Genomic DNA, 26,657 nt, shown 5'->3' on the forward strand with positions numbered 1-26,657 from the left:
CACCCCCACTCCGGCCTATCACCCTCACCTTAACTTCCTTCCACCTATCGCATTTCCAATGCCCCTCCCCCAAATCCCTCCTCCTTACCTTTTATCTTAGCCTGCTGGACACACTTTCCTCATTCCTGAAGAAGGGCTCATGCCCGAAACGTCGATTCTCCTGCTCCTTGGATGCAGCCTGACCTGCTGCGCTTTTCTAGCAACACATTTTCAGCACATTATCTTATGCATAAAGATTGGAAAGGCTCGATCTGTATACATTGGAGTTGAGAATAATGAAATGTAAAGTTATTGTGACTCATAAGATCCTGAGAGTTGTTGCTAAAAGGATGTTTTCTCCTGTGGGAGGGACTGTTACTAGGTTACACGTTTTGATAATAAAGGATATCCTACTTGAGATGGAGATGAGGAAGATTTTTTTTCTATTAGAGATTCATGAGTTTTTGGAATTCTCTTCTCCCGAGTACAGTGGAGGCAGGGTTATTGGATATATTTAAGACAACAGCAGAGAGATTCTTAGGTCAGTTGTCATTTGGAGTAGGCAGAAATGTAAGGTGAAACCACAATCAAATCACCCACAATCTTATTGAATGGTATGATTCATATAAACTTATTTGAATATGATACTTATTCAAGTAAGTATTTTGAAGGACAAAAGAAGCAGGCATTTGGTAATGCCCCACCCCTTTAAGTCCCTCTTTAAGTCACTCACCATCCTGACTGGCAAAATTCAGAATTTATTTATTCGGTTGCATTGTTGAGAGTTCCCTTGCCACAACTGCAATGGTTTGCCATTGTGTCCTCATTGCCAACTGGGGATGTTCAGAAAGTGCTGAAAGAATAAATTTGATTTTTATTGATGTTATGGGATGTGATTGTTGCTGGAAATGCCAGCATTCATTGTCAATCCATACTTACACTTGAGAATATGATGAAGCATATGTGGTGCTAGTACTCTTGAGTGCTATTAGGGAGGGAGATCTAGTGATTTTGATCCAGCGACCGTGAAAGAATTGTGAGACTGTTTCAAGTCAGGATGGTGTTTGAATTCAAGGGGAGCGTTTTCTTCTATCTATTTTGCCATGGTATATCAGTGTTGCTCACATCTAGTTTCACTGAACTCAGTGACTGACTAGGCCATTCAGAAATCAACTGAGAGTTAACCACATTATTGTTATTCCTCATTCAAAGACACTCAATGCCTTATCAAGACAGCTGACATCAGGAAGAGGCCCACTGAGATTCAACCCTGCCGACCTGCTACCTCACAACTCCCAGCCCTTGCTGCTGAACCCCTCTTGTCTTGCAACCACCACACTGTGACCATTCCTCTCACTATCTCTCACCTCTTGCCTGGATCAGTCAGCACTTCTGGGACTCATTCAGGCAGTACTGGCAGCAGAACCAATGCCTCCCAAGCATCAATGTTGAGCAATAAAGAGATGCCAACCTCTGATTATCGAGCAGCTCTTGTCCAGCAGGAATTCTGCACATCATTGATCCTGGAAGACCCTCCACTGTCCAGTAATGTGCCTGGAAAGAGTTGACACAATTTTCTGGCTTCACAGCCAGGGGGTGAGACCGCTGTTGCCGAAAGTATTAAAATATCCAATTCTGAGGAAAAGAGACAGATGTAGGAATATTAATTTAATTTGTGGCCACTTAAAAGTTTTATCTTGTAGGTGGGATCAAAGGGAGAGAAATGCGAATAATATCTAGGAAAGCCAATTTGAAATTGTGACTACATTTTGGAAATAGAGTGATGATTCATGGCTTGCACAAGGGAATGTGACTTCGATTTGCAAGAGTAAAGGATATAGAAAGGACATTTGGAATGGTGGTCTATCACTTTCCAAAACAATTAACTAAGGTTTTGCCTTTGTGAATGCTCAAGATAATGGACCAAAATTTTTACATTGACTAGAGAAGTTAAGATTCTAGTCAGCCGACAGGGAGCAATGTAGTATTCTGAAAGAGATTGAAATAAATATTTCAGAAGAGACAATGCTTCTGATATATATTATTAAATGTGAGCTATGAATAAAAGAACTTGAGACAGTAAGTTATGAGATAACTGGAAGATCGTCATTGGCTGCTGAATAGTCAATCCTGCAACATTTATAAGAAAACTTTGGATGTTCTGAAGTGTGCCCTATTTTAGATATAACTCTCTTCTGATCTTTCCATCATGTAAAAATCAGAAACTTGGTTGCAATTTACAACTTATGTTGACAAATATATATTGCATAATAGATGTAATCTCTGGAGTGGTCCACATTATAGTCCAAATTATACTACTATTCAATCAAACCAAGCCAAATCAAATCAACAGAACACTGATCCAAGAGTAATTTGACCACATGTAACAGAGCAATTACAGATGAAATTTCAAGTACATTAACTAATTCATTAAACAAATTCAATGATTAACCAATATCATCACAGAATTAAAATTGATTACAGGAGAATTTGAGGTTCTTCGCTTAGAAGTATACCCTTTGGCCCATTATACCTGTACTAACTCTTGAAAGAGTAGTCATACTGAATTCTAGACTCCCCTTATTTACCCACAAACCTTTTCCTCAATATAAAATTATTTATGTAATCAGCTTTTGAGGTACAGCATTCCAGATCCTGACAGACCTCTTAGAATCTGTGCCATTTACTAATGTTCTGAAACCTATGGTGATTTATTAATTGTTGATTAGTTGCATACTCAATTGTGTTCAGCTGGCAGGCTTTAACTGAGGATTCATGTGTGCTCCTACAGCAGACTGATACAAAGTTGGTTGTGCTTTTGTATTGGAGGTGCACATTTCTGAAGTATGTCTCCATGTATAAAATCTAACTGCGTGGAGATTCTGCTCAAATTTTATTCCTCATTGACTGGCTATCAGAGATACAAATAGAAAAATTTGTATTTTTAACAGAAAAAATTAGTTTTCATTGCAATTAATTAAAAAGACTCCTCATCTTGAAAGCCTTGATGAGTGACATAGTAACTTATTTTATTGCAAGAAAAATAATTTTAACTTTTTACTTCTCTCCTTATAACTGAATCCTTCAACCCTGGTAAACAATCTTTGTATCCCTGTGGTATCTGTTTGATTTTACATTCAGAGACTTGATGCCCATGTAAGCCAGTCATATGTCTTTTCTCACTAACCACTGTCCCTGCCATCTTTAATGACATATATGTGGACAACTAGATAAAAGAATAACAATGAGAAGATGAATGTCAATACAAGACTGTAGGTGTTGTGTCTGAATGCCGACGGTATACAAAATAAGGTAAATGAGCTTGTGGTGCATATCAAAATTGGCAGGTATGATGTGGTGGGCATCATGGAGACGTGTCTGCAAGGGTTCAGGAGTGGGAGCTCAACATCCAAGGATATACATCCTATTGAAAAGACAGGCAGATGGGCATAGAGGGTGGGGTTGCCTTGTTCATAAAAAAAATGAAATTAAATCAGTAGCAATAAATAAAATAGGGTCAGATGGGCGGCGCGGTGGCTCACTGGTTAGCACTCCTGCCTCACAGTGCCAGGGACCTGGGTTCGTTTCCAGCCTCGTGTGATTGTCTGTGTGGAATTTGCACATTCTCCCTGTGTCTGCGTGACAACTTTCAGGGATCTATGTACATGGACACCGAGATCTCTCTGCTCATCTACACGACCAAAATCTTACCGTTCACCCAGTACTCTGCATTCCTGTTACTCCTTCTAAAGTGAATCACCTCAGACTTTTCTGCATTAAACTCCATTTGCCATCTCTCAGCCCTGCTCTGCAGCCTATTTATGTCCCTCTGTAACTTGCATCTTCGTTCAGCATTATTCACAACTCCACCTACCTTCGTGTCATTAGCAAATTTACTAATCCATCCTTCTAAGCCTGCATTTCAGTCATTTATAAAAATGACAAATAGCAATGGACCCAAAACAGATCCTTGCAGTACACCACTAGTAACTGAATTCAAGGATGAACATTTCCCATCAACCACCACCCTCTGTCTTCTTTCAGCTAGCCAATTTCAGATCCAAACCGCTAAATCACCCTCAATCCCATGCCTCCATATTTTGTGCAATAACCTACCGTGGGGAACCTTATCAAATGCCTTACTGAAATCCATATACATCACATCAACTGCTTTACCCACACTCACCTGTTTGGTCACCATCTCAAAGAACTCAATAAGGTTTGTGAGACACGACTTACCCTTCTCAAAAATGTGTTGACTATCCCTAATCAACTTATTCCTATCAAGATGATTATAAATCCTATCTCTTATAACCTTTTCCAACACTTTACCTACAACAGAAGTAAGGCTCACTAGTCTATAATTACCAGGGTTGTCTCTACTCCCCTTCTTGAACAAGCGAACAACATTTGCTATCCTCACATCTTCTGGTACTATTCCTGTAGACAATGACGACACAAAGATCAAAGCCAAAGGCTCAGCAATCTCCTCCCTGGCTTCCCAGAGAATCCTAGGATAAATCCCATCTGGCCCAGGAGATTTATCTATTTTCACACTTTCCAGAATTTCTAACACCTCCTTTTTGTTAACCTCAATCCTATCTAGTCTAGTAGCCTTTTCTCAGTATTCTCCTCAACAAAATTGTCTTTTTTTAATGTGTATAATGACAAAAAATGTTCATTTAGCGCTTTCCCTAACTCCTCTGACTCCACGCCAACTTCCCACTACTGTCCTTGATTGGCCCTAATCTTACTCTAGTCATTCTTTTATCCTTTATCAATCGATGGAAAGCTTTAAGGTTTTCCCGATCCTCTCCACCAACATGTTCTCATGTCCCATCCTCGCTCATCTTAGCTCTCTTTTGGTCTTTCCTGGCTACCTTGTAACTCTCAAGCACCCTAACTGAATCTTCACATCTCATCCTAACATAAACAACTTTCTTCCTCTTGCCAAGAGATTCAATTTCTTAGTAAATCACGGCTCCTGCACTCCCCAACTTCCCCCCTGTCTGACAGGTACGTCCTTATCAAGGACACGCATAGCTGTTTCTTGAATAAGCTCCATAGTTCTATTGTGCCCATCTCCTGCAGTTTCCTTCCCCATTGTATGCATCTTAATTTGCATATTTACATTTTTGTAATTTACATACAGGATGCCTAGGTCTCTGAGAACCACAGAGGTCTTCAATCTCTCACTATTTAATTGATTTGCTGTTCTTGTATTCTTGCTGCCAAACTGGGAAAGTTCATATTTACCCATGTTGTACTCCATTTGCCAAATTTTAGTCCAGTTGCTTAACTTGTCTAGATTTCTTTGAGACTTCTTATATCCACTTGGTAATTTACTTTCCCATTTCTTTGTATCATTGCTACTATTGATATGATCCCTGCATCCAAGTGATATCTATAGATTGTTAAACAGTTGAGGCTTGATTCCTGTGGCATTTCTTTACAGGTTGGAAAGCTGAAAATCACCCAGTTATGCTTATGTTATCCTTCCTGTTAGCTAACCAGTCCTCTATCCATGCTTAGATGTTATTCTTTATGTCACAAGCTTTTATTTTCGGTAGTAAGTTTTGATGTGATGACTTACTGATTGAAGAGTTGTACCAGATCTCTGGTATCCCTTGTATTTACAAAATCTCTGCTTTAAGTTATTCTTCCTTCAGTAAGTTATAAAGATGTCAATAAAATAAAGCTTGCATTAGTTGTATCTGTGTCACTACTGCCTGCTGGGATAAATGAGTTAGTAATTCTCAGAGTTCAGCTAACTATTTATAATAAGGCCTTCCAGAAGAACAGACATCTTGCTGTCTGTTTGAATGACTTCTGTTGATACAATTGTTTGTAGGTCTCAATCATTAATACAACAACAGGGTCTTTAGGTGTGCAGATTCGGTTGATTGGCCATGTCAAATTGCCCATAGTGTCCAGGGATGTGCAGGCTAAATGGATTATTTATGGGAAATGCGGGATTACGGGGACAGATTAGGGAGGATGGGAACATCTTTGGAGGGTTGGTGTGGACCTCATGGTCTGAATGGCCTGCTTCCACTGTAGGAATTCTATGATTTCTGTGATTTAGCCCAGTAAATAGAGATCATCCTTCTAGCCTGCCTGCTTCATCACCCACCCACCTCCACTGCAGTTACAGGCTTACCTCTGGAGGTAATAGGCTCAATGCTATCCTGCTCAGGCTTCCTGAAGAAAAAATGTGAAGGTGATTTTGCAGAGTCAAGAGCTTTCACTTCCTGCATCCTTCACAAAAATCTTGAATCTTAATGCAACCGCCTAGTGTTCATAATGTATTGGGGTGTGTAATATATTTCCTCAACAAGTTAGAGAAAAAAGAGACATCCAGTGGAACTTAAGCCATAAAGGTTACCAAGGCCGTTTAAAAGAGCAAGATTTTCATGGCCCTTTATCTTTAACCCCCAGAATTCCTCAGGAGACCATTTAGTGATGGATTCTGGGTGTTCAGAAATGTTTACCAGAATTTCTGCAGTGACTCTGACTCAATTCATATCCAAGGTCACAGTTATTTGCAAATATTGGGGAGGTGCCCCTGTTGTTTTTAGCAGTTTTCAATGGGAATATATTTTGAAGTGACATTTTGCCACAGAGTTCTGCAACCCAGGAGGAAAACATGTCATTTCTTAGTAAGAGAATTGAAATTTTAATTGAAGTTGAAATAATTCAAATTTTAAAATTGAAAGGTCTTTCCACACATCTGCTCCTCAATTCCATCAATACTCTTATCATTTGCAGAATAAAGTAGTTTAAGGGAAAATACAGCGGATTAGAAATTGATTTTTCCTGACCTTTGGATCTGAGAATCGTAATTCACACACTGGCCCAGCAGATCCATTTGAACAAAGAGCTCTTAATTTCTGTAGTTGTGGTACAGGGCTCGCTGCCTGTTTGCAGTGCTGGCTACCTGGATGCTCAGGAGGAGGGAAGCAGCCATGTATTATCAAAACTCATGGTGGAGATGGGAAGCAGATGATGTGCTATGGTTTCCCTGGGGCCCATGGGATGTGAGGAGATGCATCGTCTTATGGGAAGTGCAGGAAGCCCTTGAAAACATCGAAAGAAAGGAGTGACAGCAGGTAGTCAGGGATGTCAGTAGCTGGTGTTTGAAAGCAAGGACCTGGTAGCAGTGCCATGAGGAATCAAATGATCTCATATGGCTTGCCAAGTTCAATCAATACATTTTTCCTTTACATCTTTTCAATACATCTTTCCGCCTACTTGCGGAACGTTTCAGTGAACACCTCTGGGACACCCGCACCAACCAACCCAACCGCCTCGTGACTAAACATTTTAGCTCCCCCTCCCACTTCGCCAATGATATGCAGGTCCTTGGCCTCTTCCATCGCCAGACCCTGGCCACATGACGCCTGGAGGAAGAGCGCCTCATCTTCCGCCTAGGAACCCTCTACCCACACGGGATGAATGTAGATTTCTCCAGCTTCCTCATTTTCCCTCACCAGCCTCATTCCTGAGGAAGGGCTTATGCCCGAAACGTCGATTCTCCTGCTCCTCGGATGCTGTCTGGCCTGCTGTGTTTTCCAGCACCACATTTTTCAACATCTTTTCTTTACCCAATATCCTTTACAGCCTCAATTGGTCACCCTGCTAAATGTATCATAGCTGCATTACTCAGCCAGAAGTGTGCTCTGACTGTCCAGACTTACTCCTAACGTCTAGATGTTGCATTTCACTCTCTTAGACTTAACAATACCTCAAGCCTCACCCTCACTTCTCAGTGCCTACACATATCTCCTGCTGTTCAGTTGTGGCTGTCACGTCACTCAAACTCCATGCTTCAGGACATTCTGATGCCCTTTTTCTTTGGAGAAGATGGCACAGATAGAAGAGAGCCAGGCAGGAATGCCAGCATCTCCTGAGCCACAGAGAGGAGATGGCTCTCCATATCATGACCTTATTAAATATGACAATATGTTTCTATCTGCTTTGCTTTCTTAACATTCATTTCATCCTCATTTGGTATGATAAGCTGCTTAGGGTGCTGATAACTGCCCGAATTTCCTTTCACTTACACCAGTACTACCCTATAACATCCTGCTATCAGACTCCTAAGAAAGACCACTTTTTTTATTCCCTCATGAGAAGTGGGAAGTGATGATCGAGTATTAGTACCATTAGACTATTAATCAAGAAACTCATCTAATATTCTGGGGACCCCAATTCGAATCTTGCCATGGCAAATGGTGGAATTTGAATTCAATGAAAAGAAAATCTGCAATTAAGAGTCTACTGCTGACCATGAAACTGTTGCTAACTATTGTAAAAACCCATCTGGCTCACCAGTGTCCTTCAAGGAAGGAAATCTGCCATGCTCACCTGGTCTGACTCTCAGCTGACTTCTGAATTGGCCAAGCAAGTCACTCAGTTCAGGGGCAGCTAGGGACAGACAATGAATCCGACGAGTGAGTGTTGCTGACTGGACCAGCATTTATTACCTGTTTCTAGTTGTCCTTGAGAAAGTGATGATGATAAACCTTCTTGAATCTGCAGTCCATGTGTAGTAGGCACACCCACAATCCCATGAGGGAGGCAATTCCAAGATGAAGGAATGGTGACATATTTCCAAGTCAGGATGGTGAGTGGTTTGGAAGGAAACCTGCAGGATCTGTTGATCATCTACCTGGAGGGGGGCTTGGGGAGGCGGGGTAGGGGTGGGAGAATGAGAGAGAGAGAAAGTACAGTGTTGAGGAAGAGGCCTTTTTAAAGCCCTTTTCCTTATTAAGATTTATGTGCTGCATGATTGTCTATTGCTCCAATCTTTCAATACACTCCTGAAGTCTATTCTTATACTCCTCCCATTTAGCTTGATATTCACAAGTTTTGTGTAATCTGTAAATTCTAAGGTCTCTTTCCCAAAACTATGTAATCAAAGTAAATAAAGTAAAGCAGAGGTCCTAATAACAGCCCTTGGGGAACCCCATTTGTACCATGATTCAATCTAAAAATGACCATTCTCCACGAATCTGTTTTCATTTTTGAACCAAAGGGACTTGAAATGTTAACTCTGTTTCTGTCTCCGTAGATGCTGCCGAACCTGCTAAATTTCTCTTGTGTTTTCTGTTTTTATGCCTTGAGGCAGCTTGCTTGGGGCTGGCCTGTGAAGGGGGTAGGGGTTGCACGTTCGGGGATGGTTTGTCTGTGAATCCTCTCTTTTAAATCCTCATCATCAGCAGCATTCCACAGCTGGTGCCATTGGTCATCATGTGTAGTGGGTTTCTTTCCACGGGGTGACTTCACTTCTGACATTTTTTAAAATTGCATCTCCTTAAGACACTCATGTTCATCTCTCTGACTGCGGTACTATTTATTTTTCTAAAGCCTGCAGACACCTGAATTGGTCTGTAGCCTCAGCAATTCACCTACTGTCCATAACTGAGCAGTTGATCACAAGGTTGTCTTTTAAACGTCTTCTTCTGAGATCTGCCTCACCAGCATCTTGACTGACAGAGAGGGATTGGGATCTGCAAATGGACTAATGGCAGAGGATTATCGGAGGTTCCTCAGGGTAGTGGCCTAGGCCCAACCATTTTAGATGGTTCAGCAATGACATTCTTCCATTGTAAGGTCAGAAATAGAGATGCTTGATGATGATAGTGCACTGTTCAGCACCATTCATAACTGTTCCAAAGTTTGTGTTCAACTTCTAAGTCTCCCTGATGCCCATCTGATTATCTCCCACACTTCTTAGGAGAGGAAAATTCTACCTTTTCTCGTAGAAGCAAAGTTCCCAATTTTTAGTTTTATGATCAATAGATATATTAGTAAATGTAGAGTTAACATAAACTGAAGGACATTGCCAGTCAGAGTCTTGTATTGCAATCATTATACAGCTCATATTGACTTTACCAATTACGTCTGAGCTGGGTTTAAGCACTTTTCCCTCTTGATGTGACCTTTTATATTGAAACTTTCAATCTCATCAGTAGATGGTCTGCCTTAATTTGCAAGTAGACAAGCAGGAGGCTGGAAGAACACAGCAAGCCAGGTAGCATCAGGAGGTGGAGAAGTTGATGTTTTGGGTGTAACCCTTCTTCATGACATGGGGTGGGTGTGGCGGGGGGAAGCTGCAGATAAAGAGGGTAGTGGAGGCAGAGTGGTGAAGTGGGGATGGGTGAAGGCAGATAGAGGGTTCAACCTGGTTGGTCAGTGGGAGGAATTAATCCGATTGGTGGCAGGGAGCAGTGGAAGGGATGAGGAGGGGCTGGGAAAGGAGTCGGGGCATGGGGAGTGAGGTTTTTTGGAATTGGAGAACTCAATGTTGAGTCTTCCGGGCTGTAGGCTGCCCAGGTGAAAGATGAGGTGGTTTTCCTCCAATTTGCGGTTTGGTTCATTTTAACAATGGAGAAGGCCAAGGATGGTCATGTCAGAAAGGGAGAGGTTGGGGGAATTGAAATGGACAGTGACTGGGGATCCGGTCGGCCCCTTATAATTTCTTATAATCTCCTTCACTGACCAAGGTTTTGTTCAGTTGTCATTTTATTTCATTTTGTTCAGTTGTCATTTTATTTCATCTTGTGACTTGATGCCAATTGGTGATTAACAGTCCTTTGAAAAAGGCATGAAATGTCTTCTCAGATTGAAGGTTGGATTGACTGTGAGATTTAGATTTATTTTTAGTTTGCTTTAATTGTTTTTTTTTCATTTATTGATCTTTTTCTCTGGCCAATTTACATGTCACTTTTGCATTTTATATTGTTTGTTTTTCACCTTCTATTGAAGTAGTGGGAGACCCTCAATCCAAATGCCCTGAGGAGTAGAATTCAGGCAATTTCTCTCTGCCTCACTGAATTAACATTAAGAAGGTGTTGCAGAACAGAGATCGTTGCCAAAATGTTCCCCCTTCACCTAAGAACTAAGCTTCACAAAATCCATTTTAAACTTTATATTGATTTGCACAGCTCTGAAAACTTTCTTGCTGAAATACAGTAATTTCCTTAATACAAGGGACAGCAGTAATAAATAATTTCAAGTATCAGCAATGTTAATTTCTGTAAAGTTTTAACCACATACTTTCACTATCATGGATTACAAATTATTTAATTCTTACAGATCCATATGCTAAAGATTTAACATGGTTTCTCAGTGCAAGTATGTAAGTTAAGGATTTCCCATGGCAATCTTGTAGCCTTTTGGCTATGGTGCAGCATACAACTCACAGGTTCTCTCACTGTAAGTAGATGTTAAGCATACTTAGTTGAGAGAAAAAGTGAGAGGCAGCACCATGACTGGATAGTGATTGTGCAGACACTAATGGTAAGTTCCACATTTCCAATGGCAAAGATTGTACCTGTTTGAGGTAGATATTGCCTGAAGACAATAAAGTTAGAAGTGGGATTGACATAAAATGGGCCACTGACTTACGGCTGCCCATTTTGCACGACTGCACAAAGTCAGAATGACTCGTTTTTCTGATTTAAAAATAAAAGAAAATGACTTTGTATTTTTAAAAACGGCAACAACTTTATCACTTTGTATTTATATTTTCAGCTTGTGTTGATCAACAAGGGAGATATTTCTGCTGCATACACCCGGATTCCTGCACGCAGCGCATTGGGCTCCTGTTTCTGTTTTAACCCAAGTGAAGGGACCCTGTTGCCAGGCAAATACCAGTTGTTGGAAGTGACTTTCAAAGCTGCAATTCTCGGGAATTTTATAATAGATTTATTTATTTCTGTGAAAGGATCCCCTGAACCAGTCCAAGTGACTTTCAAGTAAGCCGCTTTCTCTTTATACAGATTCAATTTGTGTCTTTTCTTGTTTTTTTTTCTCATTTCGTGTGGTGAAAGGTAATATAATGCTCAAGGAACCCCTTGAAGATTAACAAAGGATATATGTGCAGAATTTGGCCATTTGGACTATCGGATCTGCTCTGCATTTGATCAGTGCTGATATATTTCTTAACTCCATTCTCATGCCTTCTCCCTGTAATCCTTGACCCCCCAACTAATTAGGATTCTATCTCTCTGTATCTTAAATACATTCAATGACTTGGCCTCTGTAAAGTTCTGTGATAATGAGTTCTACAGATTATTCACTGTCTGCATGAAGAAACTCCTCATCTCAATACCAAAGCGTTGTCCCTTCACTCTCAGCTCAATGAGATCCCACTCATCCTTCCAAACTCTTGAGTACAGATCCAGTGTCCCCAATAGCTCCTAAAGTGACAAGCCTTTCATCCCTGGGATCATTCTTGCAAACCTCCTCTGGACCCCACCAACACCAGCACATCCTTCCTATCGACAGAGGGTGATGGTGGAGGGTTGGTTTTCCGACTGGAGGCCTGTGACCAGTGGAGTGCCACAAAGATTGGTGCTGGGTCCTCTACTTTTCATCATTTATGTAAGTGATTTGGATGTGAGCATAAGAGGTATAGTTAGTAAGTTTATAGATGATACCAAAATTGGAGGTGTAGTGGACAGCAAAGAAGTTTACCTCATTTACAGTGGGATCTTGATCAGATGGGCCAATGGGCTGAGGACTGGCAGATGGAGTTTAATTCAGATAAATGCGAGGCTGCATTTTGGGAAAGCAAATCTTAGCAGGTCTTATACACTTAATGATAAGTTCCTACGGCATGTTGCTGAACAAAGAGACCTTGGAGTGCAGGTTCATAGCTCTTTGAAAGTGGAGTCGCAGGTAGATAGGACAGCGAAGAAGGCATTTGGTACACTTTCCTTTATTGGTCAGAGTATTGAGTACAGGAGTTGGGAGGTCATGTTGCGGCTGTACAGGACATCGGTTAGGCCACTTTTGGAATTTTGCGTGCAGTTCTGGTCTCCTTCCTATCGGAAGGGTGTTGTGAAACTTGAAAGGGTTCAGAAAGGATTTACAAGGATGTTGCCAGGGTTGAAGGAGTTAAGCTATAGGGAGAGGCTAAGGAGCGATCTTACAGAGGTTTATAAAGTCTTGAGGGCATGATAAGGTAAATAGATAACATCTCTTCTCTGGAGTTGGGGAGTCCTGAACTAGAAGGCATAGGTTTAAGGTGAGAGGGAAAAGATGTAAAAGAGACCTAAGGGCAACTTTTTCATGCAATGGGTGTTACATGTATGCAATGAGCTGCCAGAGGAAGTGGTGGAGGCTGGTACAGTAGTAACATTTAAGAGGCATCTGGATAGGTATATGAATAGGAACGGTTTGGAGGGATATGGGCCGGGTGCTGGCAGGTGGGACTACATTGAGTAGGGATATCTGGTCGGCATGGACGAGTTGGACTGAAAGGTCTGTTTCCATGCTGTACATCCCTGTGACTCTATGACTCTATGACAGAAGACAGTGGTTGTAGATGTAAAGTATTCTGCCTGGAGTTCAGTGGTGAGTGGTGTCCCTCAGGGCTCTGTTTTTGGGCCTCTTCTCTTTGTAGTTTTTATAAATGACTTGGATGAGGCGGTTGAGGGGTGGGTTAGTAAATTTGCTGATGACACAAAGGTTGGAGGTACTGTTGATAGTATTAAGGGCTATTGCAGACTGCAGCGTGACATAGACAGGATGCAGAGCTGGGCTGAGAAATGGCAGATAGAGTTCAACCTGGATAAATATGAAGTGTTGCATTTTGGAAGGTTGAACTTGAATGCTGAAGATGGGATTAAAGACAGGATTCTTGATGGTGTGCAAGTACATAGATCCCTCAAAGTTGCCACTCAAGTGGATAGGGTTGTGAAGAAAGCATATGGTGTTTTGGCCTTCATTAACAGGAGGATCAAGTTGCTGCAGCTGTACAAAACCCTGGTGAGACCGCACTTGGAATATTGTGTCCATTTCTGGTGGCTTCATTATAGGAAAGATATGGAGGCTTTGGAGAGGGTGCAAAGAAGGTTTACCAGGATGCTGCCTGGACTGGAAGGCTCCTCTTACTAAGAGAGGTTGACTAAGTTCGGACTTTTTTCTCTGGAGAGAACGAGGAAGAGAGGTGACCTGATTGAGGTACACAGGGTAATGAGAGGCATGGATACAGTCTATAGCCAGGGACCTTTCCCCAGGGCAGGATTGACCTGATATTGAGGGCTCATAGTTTTAAGGTATCAGGAGGAAGATATAGGGGGGACGTCAGAGGTAGGTTATTTACGCAGAAAGTTATGAATGCATGGAATGCGTAGCCAGCAGTGGTGGTGGAAGCAGAGTCATTAGGGACATTTAAGTGACTGCTGGGCATGCACATGAACAGCAGTGAATTGAGGTGTGCATAGGTTAAGTTATTTTGTTTTAGATTAGTATTTAATCCTTGACACAGCCCTGTACTTTTCTATGTTATTAAAGGGCTTGATGGCGTAAATGTTGTGAGGATGTTCCTCTTCATAGGAGAGCCTTGGACCAGAAAGTGCAATCTCATAATAAAGAGGCGCCAATTTGAGGGTTGTTGTGCAGGCAGAATACTTGCTTATATTTACATATAAATATGTATATTTATATCAGAAGGAGAATCAAGCGTTATGGGAAAAATTGCAGGACAGTGATTGTGAGGAATGACAGATCTGCCATGGTTCTATTAAAGGGTGAAGCAGGCTTAAGGGGCTGAAAGTGTTACTCCTGTTCCTATTTCTTAATGCCTTGTGGTCTTTGGAGAAGATGATGACTTTCTTCTGCCACTCTCTGGGAAAAGAATCTCCAGCCCTTTCATCCATAACTTGCAGCATTAAATACAGGCCAGCATTGCGTGGCTGCCCTCATCTTGGTGGCATGCTTTTGGCTTCCCATGACACCTTGCTTCCCTCTGGTAAAATGGACAGCTTTGGAGCAATCAGCAGGTTCTCCCACAGGTCAGCCAGATAGCTTCTGTGGCATGTCGAAATCAGCTGCATACCTTTGCAACCCACCTATCCCCTTTGGCAGTTTGGGTGTCAAACTAATCTGCATACCAATTAAAGGCTCAGTCAAGTAACATCTGAATTTTCACTGGAGGTTTTTTCTGACATACAAAGAAACCCAGCTCCTAATACATAGAAGAAGCATTGAACTCTGTTTCTCCCCTCACAGGTATTACCAGACCTGCTGAGTTACTCTTTCTGATTTTATTCTTATTTCCCATATCTATGGTGAAAATTCAGCCTAATGTGTAGTCTGCCAGGGATTATATAGTTTTGAGCATCACTTTCACTGGTTTGTACTCTGTGGCTTTAGCTGTTTAATTCTGCATTCCATTTGGTTTATTAATAATTGTGGTGTAATGATTAGACAGGTTGAAGATCAGCGCTAAGCTCTAGATCGTTTTTAGTTTCATTCACAGGATATTTGAGGCAATAATGAAATCTAAATGAGCATCATATTAATTTTGATAACTGATAGGTCTTCATTGTTTTCAACATGTATACAGTCTTTGACACATTTGACCACACCCCCCCCCCCCCCTCCACCAATCTTCCCTCCATTGTCTAGTAGAGGGGAACTCCATTCACCTGGTTCCAGTTTTATACAGGTAATTGTAGCCAACAATTCACCTATTATGACATTTCACCTTGCTCCCACACCATTTCTCAAGCCTATTTTTGACCCCTTCATTTCTCATTTACATCTTTTCCCTTGACAACATCACTTTCCACATGTACATTGATGGTATTTATCTCTACCTCACTGCCACCTCACTCATCTCTTCCACTGATGCCACATTTTCAGATTTAGTATCCAACATCTAATTTTAAATGGCTAGATTTTTTTTCCATTTAAACATTGAAGAAATAAGGCTATTGTCTTTGGTTTCTATTATAGCTATATTACCTATTCACTGACTCAATTCTTTTTCCTGGCGATTTTATGAGACAGAATCAGACTGTTTTGCATTAAAATGCTCAGGTGACCCATTTTATGAGGATTTATTATGTCACAGGTACTGTATTTTTGTAATTGGTCATGGTTCAGGAATCAGACTTGTTTACTCCACAGTTGCTACACCAGACTGGAAGCCAAGACTGTTAATCAAACTGATTTGTAGGCAGAAAATCTGTTAAAAATCCACATCCATTTTTCTATCCAACATCTATCCAACATTTGTGGGCGGCACGGTGGCCCAGTGGTTAGCACTGCTGCCTCACAGCGCCTGTAGACCCGGGTTCAATTCCCGACTCAGGCGACTGACTGTGTGGAGTTTGCACATTCTCCCCGTGTCTGCGTGGGTTTCCTCCGGGTGCTCCGGTTTCCTCCCACAGTCCAAAGATGTGCGGGTCAGGTGAATTGGCCATGCTAAATTGCCCGTAGTGTTAGGTTAAAGGGGTGGATGTAGGGGTATGGGTGGGTTGCGCTTCGGCGGGTCGGTGTGGACTTGTTGGGCCGAAGGGCCTGTTTCCACACTGTAAGTAATCTAATCTAATCTACACTCCCTGTCTATTTAATCATCACTATTAATATCAGGCTCCTGTCTTTCCAAAGCTGTTACTTCATATGCTAGAATCCTTCTATGGGACTCTTAATGTCATTGTTTCGGGTGAACACAGGCAGGAGAAGTCACAAATGGGTAGACATAATGACACTTTGTCATGCTGATAAATTGAATTTTCAACTGACTAAAGTTGAAAATAAACCTGACCTGACTAGTGGGTGAGATGTACATTTTTTTCATTGCTGTTTTTGCCTTAAATCTATTTTTTTTAAAGTGTGAGAGTTTTAAGAATGGTGCAATGAATCTGGTGAATCTAATATCATCTTAGATTGGGTTCTGAGAGTACGTCTGCTGGAAATCCTGTAAAATGTTGACTCTAACCTCAGTTCCAGTCAGAAACATACTGCTGCTCTGTTGTATTTGGAAAGAGATTGCCCATCTTGTTTCACTGCTTTTGTATTGACATGTTCACCTTTGATTGTATTCATTATCATTGAGACTTGCTGAGTGTAGGTATTGCTAACAATTATTCTCTTAGTGGTCTCCTTGCAGATGCATCGCTAATTGTTACAGCGCACTGCTGCATAAAACATGCTGATAACTACTTTTTTCTTGCAGGGGACATGTCATTGGACCTACATTTCATTTCAATGTGCCTGTACTGAACTTTGGGGAAGTATCCTTTGGTGAGTATATGTATATATATATCACACAGTGTTTATTAGGAAAAGAATCGCAAAGAAATGAAGAATTCCTATTCCATTTAGTAATAGGGAATCAAGCTGCTATCAAGTGTCCCCAAAACTATACCTGATCATTTATAATGGTAAAGCAGTATCTTCATTTCCACACTGGCCTCATGCACGTTCTGTGGCTTTGTTTGGCTCATTTTGAGTTAATTGTACACTCAGAGTCTCGCAGTAACTCAGGAATGCTGGGTTTCAGCAGTGTAGGGGTGGTTCTTTTAGCAAGATTGTCATAGATGATATTTTCAGTAAAATATTTAGTGACAGATAATTAGATGGGATCCATTTATATTCAAATTTATGATCACTCTATGAGCACCAGTCATTAATAATAACTGATTTATGGATGACTGATTGATTATTCAGTGTATTGTTACTGACAAGCCATCTGCATAAGGTTTAAATTGCAGTTCTAAATTAGACACAGTTCTATACTTTATAAAGCTGGACAAATTGATCTATTAGAAGAGGTATTGTTGGATCAACTTAGATTAGTTGTGGATGAGCTGAATACCAACGTAAGAGAATCATGTTTTCTAATGTTCATTCAAAAAAAACATAAACTGTGTCATCTTAATTATTCAGTCTCCTTGTTGCAGTGACCTTTGGCTCAGTGGAGTACATCACCCAGAGCACACCTCTGTTATTTGATAAGATAATCCCCTTACTGATATTAGCATCTGTCCCAAGAAGAGTGATGCAAGTTACTTGTGAGCTTCCTTAAAGGAAATTATTAAGGATACTTGTATTATTTTGCTTTGAAGTCCTTTACCATCAGAACTTTGTAAAAATGTCTAAGTGAAATTGGTCCAGATGGGTCTACTACTCAAGATCTCTGTCTGTTTGTTTGACAGAAGAAGGTAGACATTGTGGTCTCTGATAGAGAAGCAAAAACTGAGTATTCACATTGAATTTGGTGAGAGAGACAGTGGATCCCTTTGTTGAGGTATGCACTGATTTCCAGTGCCCTCTTATGGAGAACGAGAGCAAAAATATCAGAGAAGTTGCCTTTTTCTGTAGCTTTGGATAGAGTGGGTTTGTCTGTACAGCTTCTGACATTTTTTTGTTAGCTCCAAGAAAGTCCAGCAAACTTGTTCAAGGATTTTGACAGGAGGCCCAGAAAAAGTTCTGATCTAGTCTGAGTCAGAGTCTGACTTGCTTCACATCTGGGTTAAAAATCACACAACACCAGGTTATAGTCCAACAGGTTTAATTGGAAGCACACTAGCTTTCGGAGCGACGCTCCTTCATCAGGTGATTGTGGAGGGCTCGATCGTAACACAGAATATATAGCAAAACTTTGCAGTGTGATGTAACTGAAATTATATATTGAAGAATTGATTGTCTGTTAAGCCTTTCATCTGTTAGAATACAGTGATAGTTTCACTTAATAGTTTCCGAATCATGTTCACATCTGGGGGCTTTGACAAATAAGGATTTTATATCGAGCTATAGTGGTAGGCATTTTAATCAATCTAAACTTTTTTGTGTTTCTTTTAGTACTCATTGCAACAAAGTTTCTGGGACTTTTCTAGTGGAATGCCACATTCTGAATATGGTACTGTGAACAGTATGATCTTTGTGGAGGGGGTCACTGGAACAGGGGCAAAGGACTGTTTCTTTTTGTCCTGATTGACCTGCTGGTTGCCTGTTGTAAATGCAGCAAACTTACTGCTTAAAAGAAAGACTGAATTTCTTCTGAAAAGGTGTTGAAGGGTGTACAAGTTGGATTAAAAGCTTTATTGAAAGGGAATATTCCAAAAGCCAGTGTCTGTTTAAAGTTTGTGCAATAATACTCTTCACAGATCGATTCAGTAACACAGTAGAATCATGGACTGGATTTCAAAGATATGGTATGATTTCAGAAACGGAAGATGGTAATCTATCACTGTTCCCTCATCCCAGGAGTCATTCGTGTAGATTGGAAAATTGAGCGGGTTGTGCATGCCACTCTGCCATTTAAAGAAAAGCAAGACAGGGAAGCCAACTCACTGTTGACCAGTTAGCCGGATATCTTGTTGGAAAATGTCTAATCTGTTATTAAGTATACCGTGACTGAACAGTCTGAAATTTTTCAGCTGATCAGAAAGAGTCAGCATAGATTTGTAAAGGGTAGATCACTTTTGATGAAATTGATAGAATCTTTTGGATAGATGGCTAAAATAGAAGACAAGGAAGACAAATGGATGTTATTTATATATATACTTCCAGAGGACAATTGACAAAGTCTCAAATTAGAAAGTGTTACCTAAATATGGACTCTGTTGAATTGAAAGCAGTTATCGATCTGGTTAGGAAATGGATTGAGAGGTCGTAGTCAGTGATTAAAGTTAATACCAGGATGTGATAAGTGGTGTCTTGCAAGGATTTGTGTTTGGGGGCCTTCAGCTATTCACTGTAGCTTTCATGACTTAGTCAATGCTGTTAAAGTTTTTACCAACCCAAAACAAGGCTTAGACGAGTATTTGAATTGTCCAAACCCATGCATAGGGAGAGATCCAATAAACATATAAAAGTAATTTCTGAAGAGTTATTCGAATTAGTCTTTTATAACAAAAATCATGGGAAATTCTATGCATGACTTATTCTTTTTAGTAGGCGGAAGTGGGCACTGCAGATGTTGGAGATTAGAGTCAGATTAGCAGGTCAGGCAGGATCCGAGGATCAGGAAAATTGACTTTTCAGGCAAAAGCTCTTCATCAGGAAGGGCCAGATTCCTGATGAAGAGCTTTTGCTGGAAATGTTGACTTTCTTATTCTTTTTAGTAACAACCGCAGTTATGATAAAATGCCATGCTGATAAGAAAAGAAATAGACTCGCCAACTGTAAGGGCATTTAAATGGTCATTGGATAAACATATGGATGGAAATGGAATAGTGTAGCTTAGATGTGCTTCAGATTGGTTCCACAGGTTGGTGCAACATCAAGGGCTGAAGAGCCTGTACTATGCTATAATATTCTATGAATGGAGCTACAGTTTTATAGTTACATAGTATGGAATAGGTGACAGCAGCTGTGGGTTCCTTCCCTGGGATTCCAACTAAAAAGATTTATACTTGCTAAAACTCTTGGATTATGACCACAAGACTAACAATTTGTCATTTTTAAAATGGTTACTTTTATGCTTTTAGCTAAATACCTTTATTGTTAATAATAATACATTTTAATCCTTACACTGTTTTGTCCTTTCCTGTAATCATTAAGCTATTCCACGTTCATGCTGGCCTATTAAGCAGTTTTATTCTTTCATAGAAATCCACATATCCAGATCGACTCATGACATATAGATAGACTGCATTATAAACAATGCAAATTAAAGCATAAAATTACAAAGTGATATTGAAAGCTTAAATAGTTTGGAACATTGTGGAAAATGGAGATCATACATTTTGGACTTAAAGAATAACAGAACAGAAAACTTAATAATTGGTGAAGTGTTAGAAACAGTGGAGATCTGAAGGGATACATAGATCATTAAAATGACAAACTAAGTACAGAAAATATTTTTAAAAACTTTTTCAGTCACAGAATTAGAAGGCAAAGAGGTGAAGGTCCTTCTTTAGCTATATGTCTCGTTAACCCATGTTTTTTTCTGTATTTTTCTGGAGTATTGCCTTGCAACAGACTTATGAGGAATGTAATAGGTCATAGTATAAAGGGACAGAAGCAACTTGGATAAAAGAAATTGGCTGAGTGTTAGGAAGCAGGGAATAATGGTCAGTGGATATATTTTGGTCTGGCGGAAGATTTGTAGTGGAGTTCCTCAAAGGTAGGTATTGGGATTGTTGTTTTCCTTGACATATATTGATGATCTGGTTCTTGGAACAGGAGACAACTTCAAAGTTTTCAGATCACACAAAAAGTGGAAGAGTTAAAAACTGAGAGGAACACAATGTGGAAGTCAAAAAGGGCATTGACAAGTTTGTAGAGTGGGCAGATAGGTAGCAGATGAGGTTCAATGCCGAGAAATGTGAGGTAGTGCACTTTGGTAGGAGATACATTGAAAGACAATATAAAATAGGTATACAATTCTAAAGACGCTGAAAATGTGTTGCTGGAAAAGCGCAGCAGGTCTGGCAGCATCCAGGGAACAGGAGAATCGACGTTTCGGGCATAAGCCCTTCTTCAGGCATAAGCCATTCCTGAACATAGAACATAGAAGAATACAGCGCAGTACAGGCCCTTTGGCCCTCGATGTTGCGCCGATCCAAGCCCACCTAACCTATACTAACCCACTATCCTCCATATGCCTATCCAATGCCCGCTTAAATGCCCATAAAGAGGGAGAGTCCACCACTGCTACTGGCAGGGCATTCCATGAACTTACGACTCGCTGAGTGAAGAACCTACCCCTCATTAGCCCAGTACCCCATCTTTTTGTTATTCTTCCCAAAGTGAATCACCTCACACTTAGCTACATTGTATTCCATTTGCCACCTTTCTGCCCAGCTCTGCAGCTTCTCTATATCCTGCTGTAACCTGCTACATCCTTCCTCACTGTCAACAACTCCTCTGACTTTCGTATCATCCGCAAACTTGCTCACCCAATCTTCTAACCCCTCTTCCAGGTCATTTATAAAAGTGACAAACAGCAATGGTCCCAAAACAGATCCTTGCGGAACACCGCTAGTGACGGCACTCCATGAAGAAACTTTGCCATCAACTACTACCCTCTGTCTTCTTCCATCTAGCCAATTCCTAATCCAAACCTCCAACTCACCCTCAATGCCATATCTCCGTATTTTCTGCAGTAGCCTACCATGGGGAACCTTATCGAACGCCTTACTAAAATCCATATATACCACATCTACCGCTTTCCCCTCATCAACCTCCTTCGTCACGTTTTCAAAGAATTCAATAAGGTTTGTGAGGCATGACTTGCCCTTCACAAAACCATGCTGACTGTCCTTGATCACATTATTCCTATCCAGATGTGCATAAATCCTATCCCTTACAATTCTCTCTAAGACTTTGCCCACAACGGAAGTGAGACTCACCGGCCTATAGTTACTAGGGTTATCCCTACTCCCCTTTTTGAACAAGGGAACCACATTTGCTATCCTCCAGTCTTCTGGCACTACTCCTGTAGACAAAGAGGACATAAAAATCAAGGCCAATGGCTCTGCAATCTCCTCCCTTGCTTCCCAGAGAATCCTAGGATAAATGCCATCAGGCCCAGGGGACTTATCTATTTTCACCTTTTCCAGGATTTCCAATACCTCTTCTCTACATACCTCAAAGCCATCCATTCTACTTATTTGTGCCTCAGTATTCTCATCGACAATGCCCTGTTCCTGAGTGAATACTGAAGAAAAGTATTCATTCAGTGTCTCCCCAATCTCTTCCGCCTCCACACGCAACTTCCCACTACTATCCTTGACTGGACCTATTCCTACCCTAGTCATTCTTTTATTCCTAACATACCTATAGAAAGCCTTAGGGTTTTCCCTAATCCTACCGACTGAGGACCTTTCATGTCCCCTCCTTGCTGCTTTTAGCTCTCTCTTCAGGTCCTTCCTGGCTACCCTATAACTCTCAATCGCCCCAATTGAACCTTCATGTCTCATCTTGAGATAGGCCGCCCTCTTCCATTTAACAAGGGATTCCAATTCCTTATTAAACCACGGCTCCCTCGCACGACCCTTTCCTCCCTGCCTGACAGGTACATAATTATCAAGGACACTCAATAGTTGCTCCTTGAACAAGCTCCACATATCATTTACACTCTTGCCTTGGAGTCTACTTTTCCAGCAACACATTTTCAGCTCTGATCTCCAGCATCTGCAGACCTCACTTTCTCCTCAATTCTAAAGACGGTACAGGAACAGAGGAAATTGGGTCTATATGTGAACAGATCATTGCAAATGGTGGGAAGGTGGAGAATGTAGTTAATAAAGTTTATTAATAGGGGTGTAGAGTGCAGGAGCAAGGCGGTGATAGTGAATTTGTATAAGACGCTTATTAGACCTCAACTGTTATATTGTATACAGTTGTGGGCAGCACATTGTAATAAAGATGTGAGTGCACTGGAGAGAATACAAGAATGGTTCTCGGAATAAGAAACTTCAGTTATGAGGATAGACTGAAGCAGTTTGGACTGTTCTCCTTGGAGAAAAGAAGACTGAGAGGCAATCTGATATACATTCACAAAATCATGTGTGGGTTGGACAAGGTAGTTAGGGAGAAATTGTTCCCCTTGTAAAAGGAACATGAATGAGAAGGCATAGATTTAAAGTGATGTTCAAATTAGACAAAAGTGAAGTCAGAAAAAAACCTTTTCACAAAGCTAAGTTTCGGTATCAAATGCACTGCCTGGAAATATGGTGAAGGCAGGTTCAATTGAGGCATTCAAGAAAGCAGTGAAGGATTATTTTGAAAGGTCACCCTACTGGGAGTTTACTATAGGCCTCCGAATAGTTTCAGATATGTAGAGGAAAGGAGCGAAACTAACAGGGTAGATATGGGGGACTTTGACTTTCCAAATAATGACTGGAAATACTATAGTTCGAGTACTTAGGATGGGTCCGTTTTTGTCCAATGTGTGCAGGATGGTTTCCTGACATAGTATGTGGACAAGCCAACAAGGGGCAAGGCCGCTTTGCATTTGGTACTGGGTAATGAACCTGGCCAGGTGTTAGATTTGGAGGTAGGTGAGCAATTTGGTGACAGTGACCACAATTTGGTCATGTTTACCTTAGCGATAAAAGGGATAGATATATATGGCAGAGCAAGAGCTATTGCTGGGGGAAAGACAATTATGATGTGATTAGGCATGATTTAGGATGCATAGGATGGGGAAGGACGCTGCAGGGGATGGGCACAATTGAAATGTGGAACTTATTCAAGGAACAGCTATGTAGCTGTCAGGCAGGGAGAAAGTGGTCGAGCAAGGGAGCCGTGGTTTAGAACATAGAACAATACAGTGCAAAATAGGCCCTTCGGCCCTCAGTGTTACGTTGACGTGTGAACTAACCTAAGCCCATACCCCTACACGCCTCATCTTCCGTCTCAGAACACTTCAACCCCGGGGCATCAATGTGGACTTCAACAGCTTCCTCATTTCCCCTTCCCCCATCTCATCCTAGTTTCAAACCTCCAGCTCAGCACTGTCCCCATGACTTGTCCGGACTTGTCTGACCTGCCTAGCTCCTTTTCCACCTATCCACTCCATCCTCTCCTCCCTGACCTATCACCTTCATCTCCTCCCCCACTCACCCATTGTACTCTATGCTACTCTCTCCCCACCCCACCCTCCCCTAGCTTATCTCTCCACGCTTCAGGCTCACTGCCTTTATTCCTGATGAAGGGCTTTTGCCCGAAACGTCGATTTTGCCTGTCCTCGGATGCTGCCTGAACTGCTGTGCTCTTCCAGCACCACTGATCCAGAATCCTATGTTATTATCGTCCATGAACCACCACTCGCTGCCTTCTTCCAGAAAGCCAGTATCTAATCCAAACTGCTAAATCACCCTCAATCCTATGACTCTGCATTTTCTCCAAAAGCCTGCCATGTGGAACCTTATCAAAGGCTTTACTGAAATCTATGTACACCAAGTCAACTGCCCTACCCTCATCCACATGCTTGGTCACCTTCTTAGAAAACTCAATGAGGTTTGTGAGACATGACTTACCCTTGACAAAACCAAGTTGACTATCTCCAATCAAATTGTTACTGATTGAAGACAAATTAATGGCCGAGAAAGTGGGGCGGTATTTAAAAAAGGAAAAATGAGAGGGAATTATGGAAGTGCTGGCTGCCAAATGTCTAATGAAGCAAAAGGGCATTTCATTAGCTCATTAAAACAACAGGGAGATAGACAATGTTTCCATTTGTCTAGAAGTGTGTCAGCAAAGGAAGGTGGGAGCTCAAGAATTAAGTGCCTTTTTTTAAAGCAAATCTTCGAAGCCAAAACAAGCAAGAGTACTCATGCTAGGCTCTGAAGATGTCCTGGAATTCCCAATGTCTCCCCCCACAAAAAGAACAACTGTTCAACTCTCTTGCTCCAACCCAAATGGCCTCTCTTCTCCAGTTTGTGATGGCTAATTCCACCTTCAAAGCCCCAGTCTATGAATGTGCCCCTCCATTGAATTTGCTTGTCCACATCCTTCTCACAACCAACTCTGATCACTGACTTCTTCCATACCCCAGGTAAAAGCGTTCATCTTTCCTTCACCTGAAGTTTGGAGACCATCCCTAAGAATCCCTATCACTGTTTATTTCACCAAATGGCTTCCCAGGCTGTCAATATGTCCAGCTGCTGGAGCTAAAACAAAAGATTTAAATAACGAGGAGTTTCTGGTGTTAAAATTCGTACTCTCTCCCTCCCCTGGCTTTGTCAATTTGTCAGCTATTTTTGGTCTCCTTACATCCTCTTCATCGCATTGTAAATATCAGGACCTTTGAGTGGTTTTGAATTACCATCTGTTTTATGTTTGTTGGGCTAAGATGGCCAGTGAAAAGAAGCACTGCAGTGATTATAAGGATATAAAATTGGGAATATTAGAATCACCCAAATGAGAAAATGAGAACGTTTGGTTTAGCATTCTGGATAAACATATGATATAATGTCACTGTTGCAATTTGCATGTTTCTGTTAATGCTAACAGGAGTTCTGAGGAGCTCTGATCAATCTGCTTATTGAATATTGCCCCATTGTTTATGGTAAACTGTGAGTTGTATTGGGTTAAAATGGAATTGACTACAGTACATATGGGTAATTTTTATCAATCTTACTTTCCAAAAATTCTAGGTTTTCCCAAGACCATATCATGTTGCCTTACCAATACGTCCCTTGTACCAATGTCAATTAAGTTGCAAGTTCCTAGTGATGGTACTGGTGAAATCAGCCAAACAAGCTTCAGCCAGGCCTCAGAGCGCAAAAGCATAAATTTGTGGATGAACATCGAATCAGGAGCACGACCTAAGGAATTTACTATAAATCCCAGTGGTGGTAACATTAAGTCCCATGTTGGAAAAGAGATTCAGGTAATAAAATATCACTTAGCCTTCACTTATCTGTATCCATACTGACACGAACAAAAGACTTTCAGTGGAACTTCTGCCAGCTCATGTGAGTATCTGGGCATTGAGATGGAGAATGAAATAACATGATTTGATTTGACTTGGCTTCTCTTTAAAAAGTTATACTGTCCTGACTGTAAGTTTCCATTTTATCATACTTTTGAACTATGGTGGATGTGAATTACCTCTTCAGGTTGTCCATTGAATTTTATGTGAAAGAATTAAAAAGAAGTTTGATTGCAGCCCCATTATTATTTACATTTTTGTCATGAAATCCCACGCTGTGAACCTGAAAATAATGATATTGATGCAGACTCCACACCTGCAGATTTCATCATTCTATAATCATGATTAAAGCTGAAACCATCCATTTTTCTCTGTGAAAGTCTACTCTTCATGGGAGATAATGAAAAGAATAATTTATATTTATGTGTTTAATTTAGCAGTTTGTACATCGAGCAGCCACTTAAGCAGATTAATTGCTCTCATTTCCACCTTTACAAGTGCAAATCATCTCTCGTTTACCTTGTTATGAGCCAGTTTCTAGAAT

General features: G+C 41.0%; 1 protein-coding gene across 2 annotated transcripts in view; it reads left to right on the top strand.

Annotated features, from left to right (window-relative positions):
• The window catches only part of hydin (HYDIN axonemal central pair apparatus protein), a 915,145-nt gene that overhangs the window by 346,676 nt on the left and 541,812 nt on the right, over positions 1-26,657 (top strand). For both annotated transcript variants that reach the window (XM_043707374.1, XM_043707375.1), the window contains 3 exons: positions 11,518-11,741; positions 16,958-17,025; positions 25,836-26,071. In XM_043707374.1, coding sequence (XP_043563309.1) covers positions 11,518-11,741; positions 16,958-17,025; positions 25,836-26,071 — 528 coding nt within the window. The remainder of the gene's footprint in view (positions 1-11,517; positions 11,742-16,957; positions 17,026-25,835; positions 26,072-26,657) is intronic.

Source organism: Chiloscyllium plagiosum, chromosome 17, assembly GCF_004010195.1.
Source record: "Chiloscyllium plagiosum isolate BGI_BamShark_2017 chromosome 17, ASM401019v2, whole genome shotgun sequence".
Lineage (NCBI taxonomy): Eukaryota > Metazoa > Chordata > Chondrichthyes > Orectolobiformes > Hemiscylliidae > Chiloscyllium > Chiloscyllium plagiosum.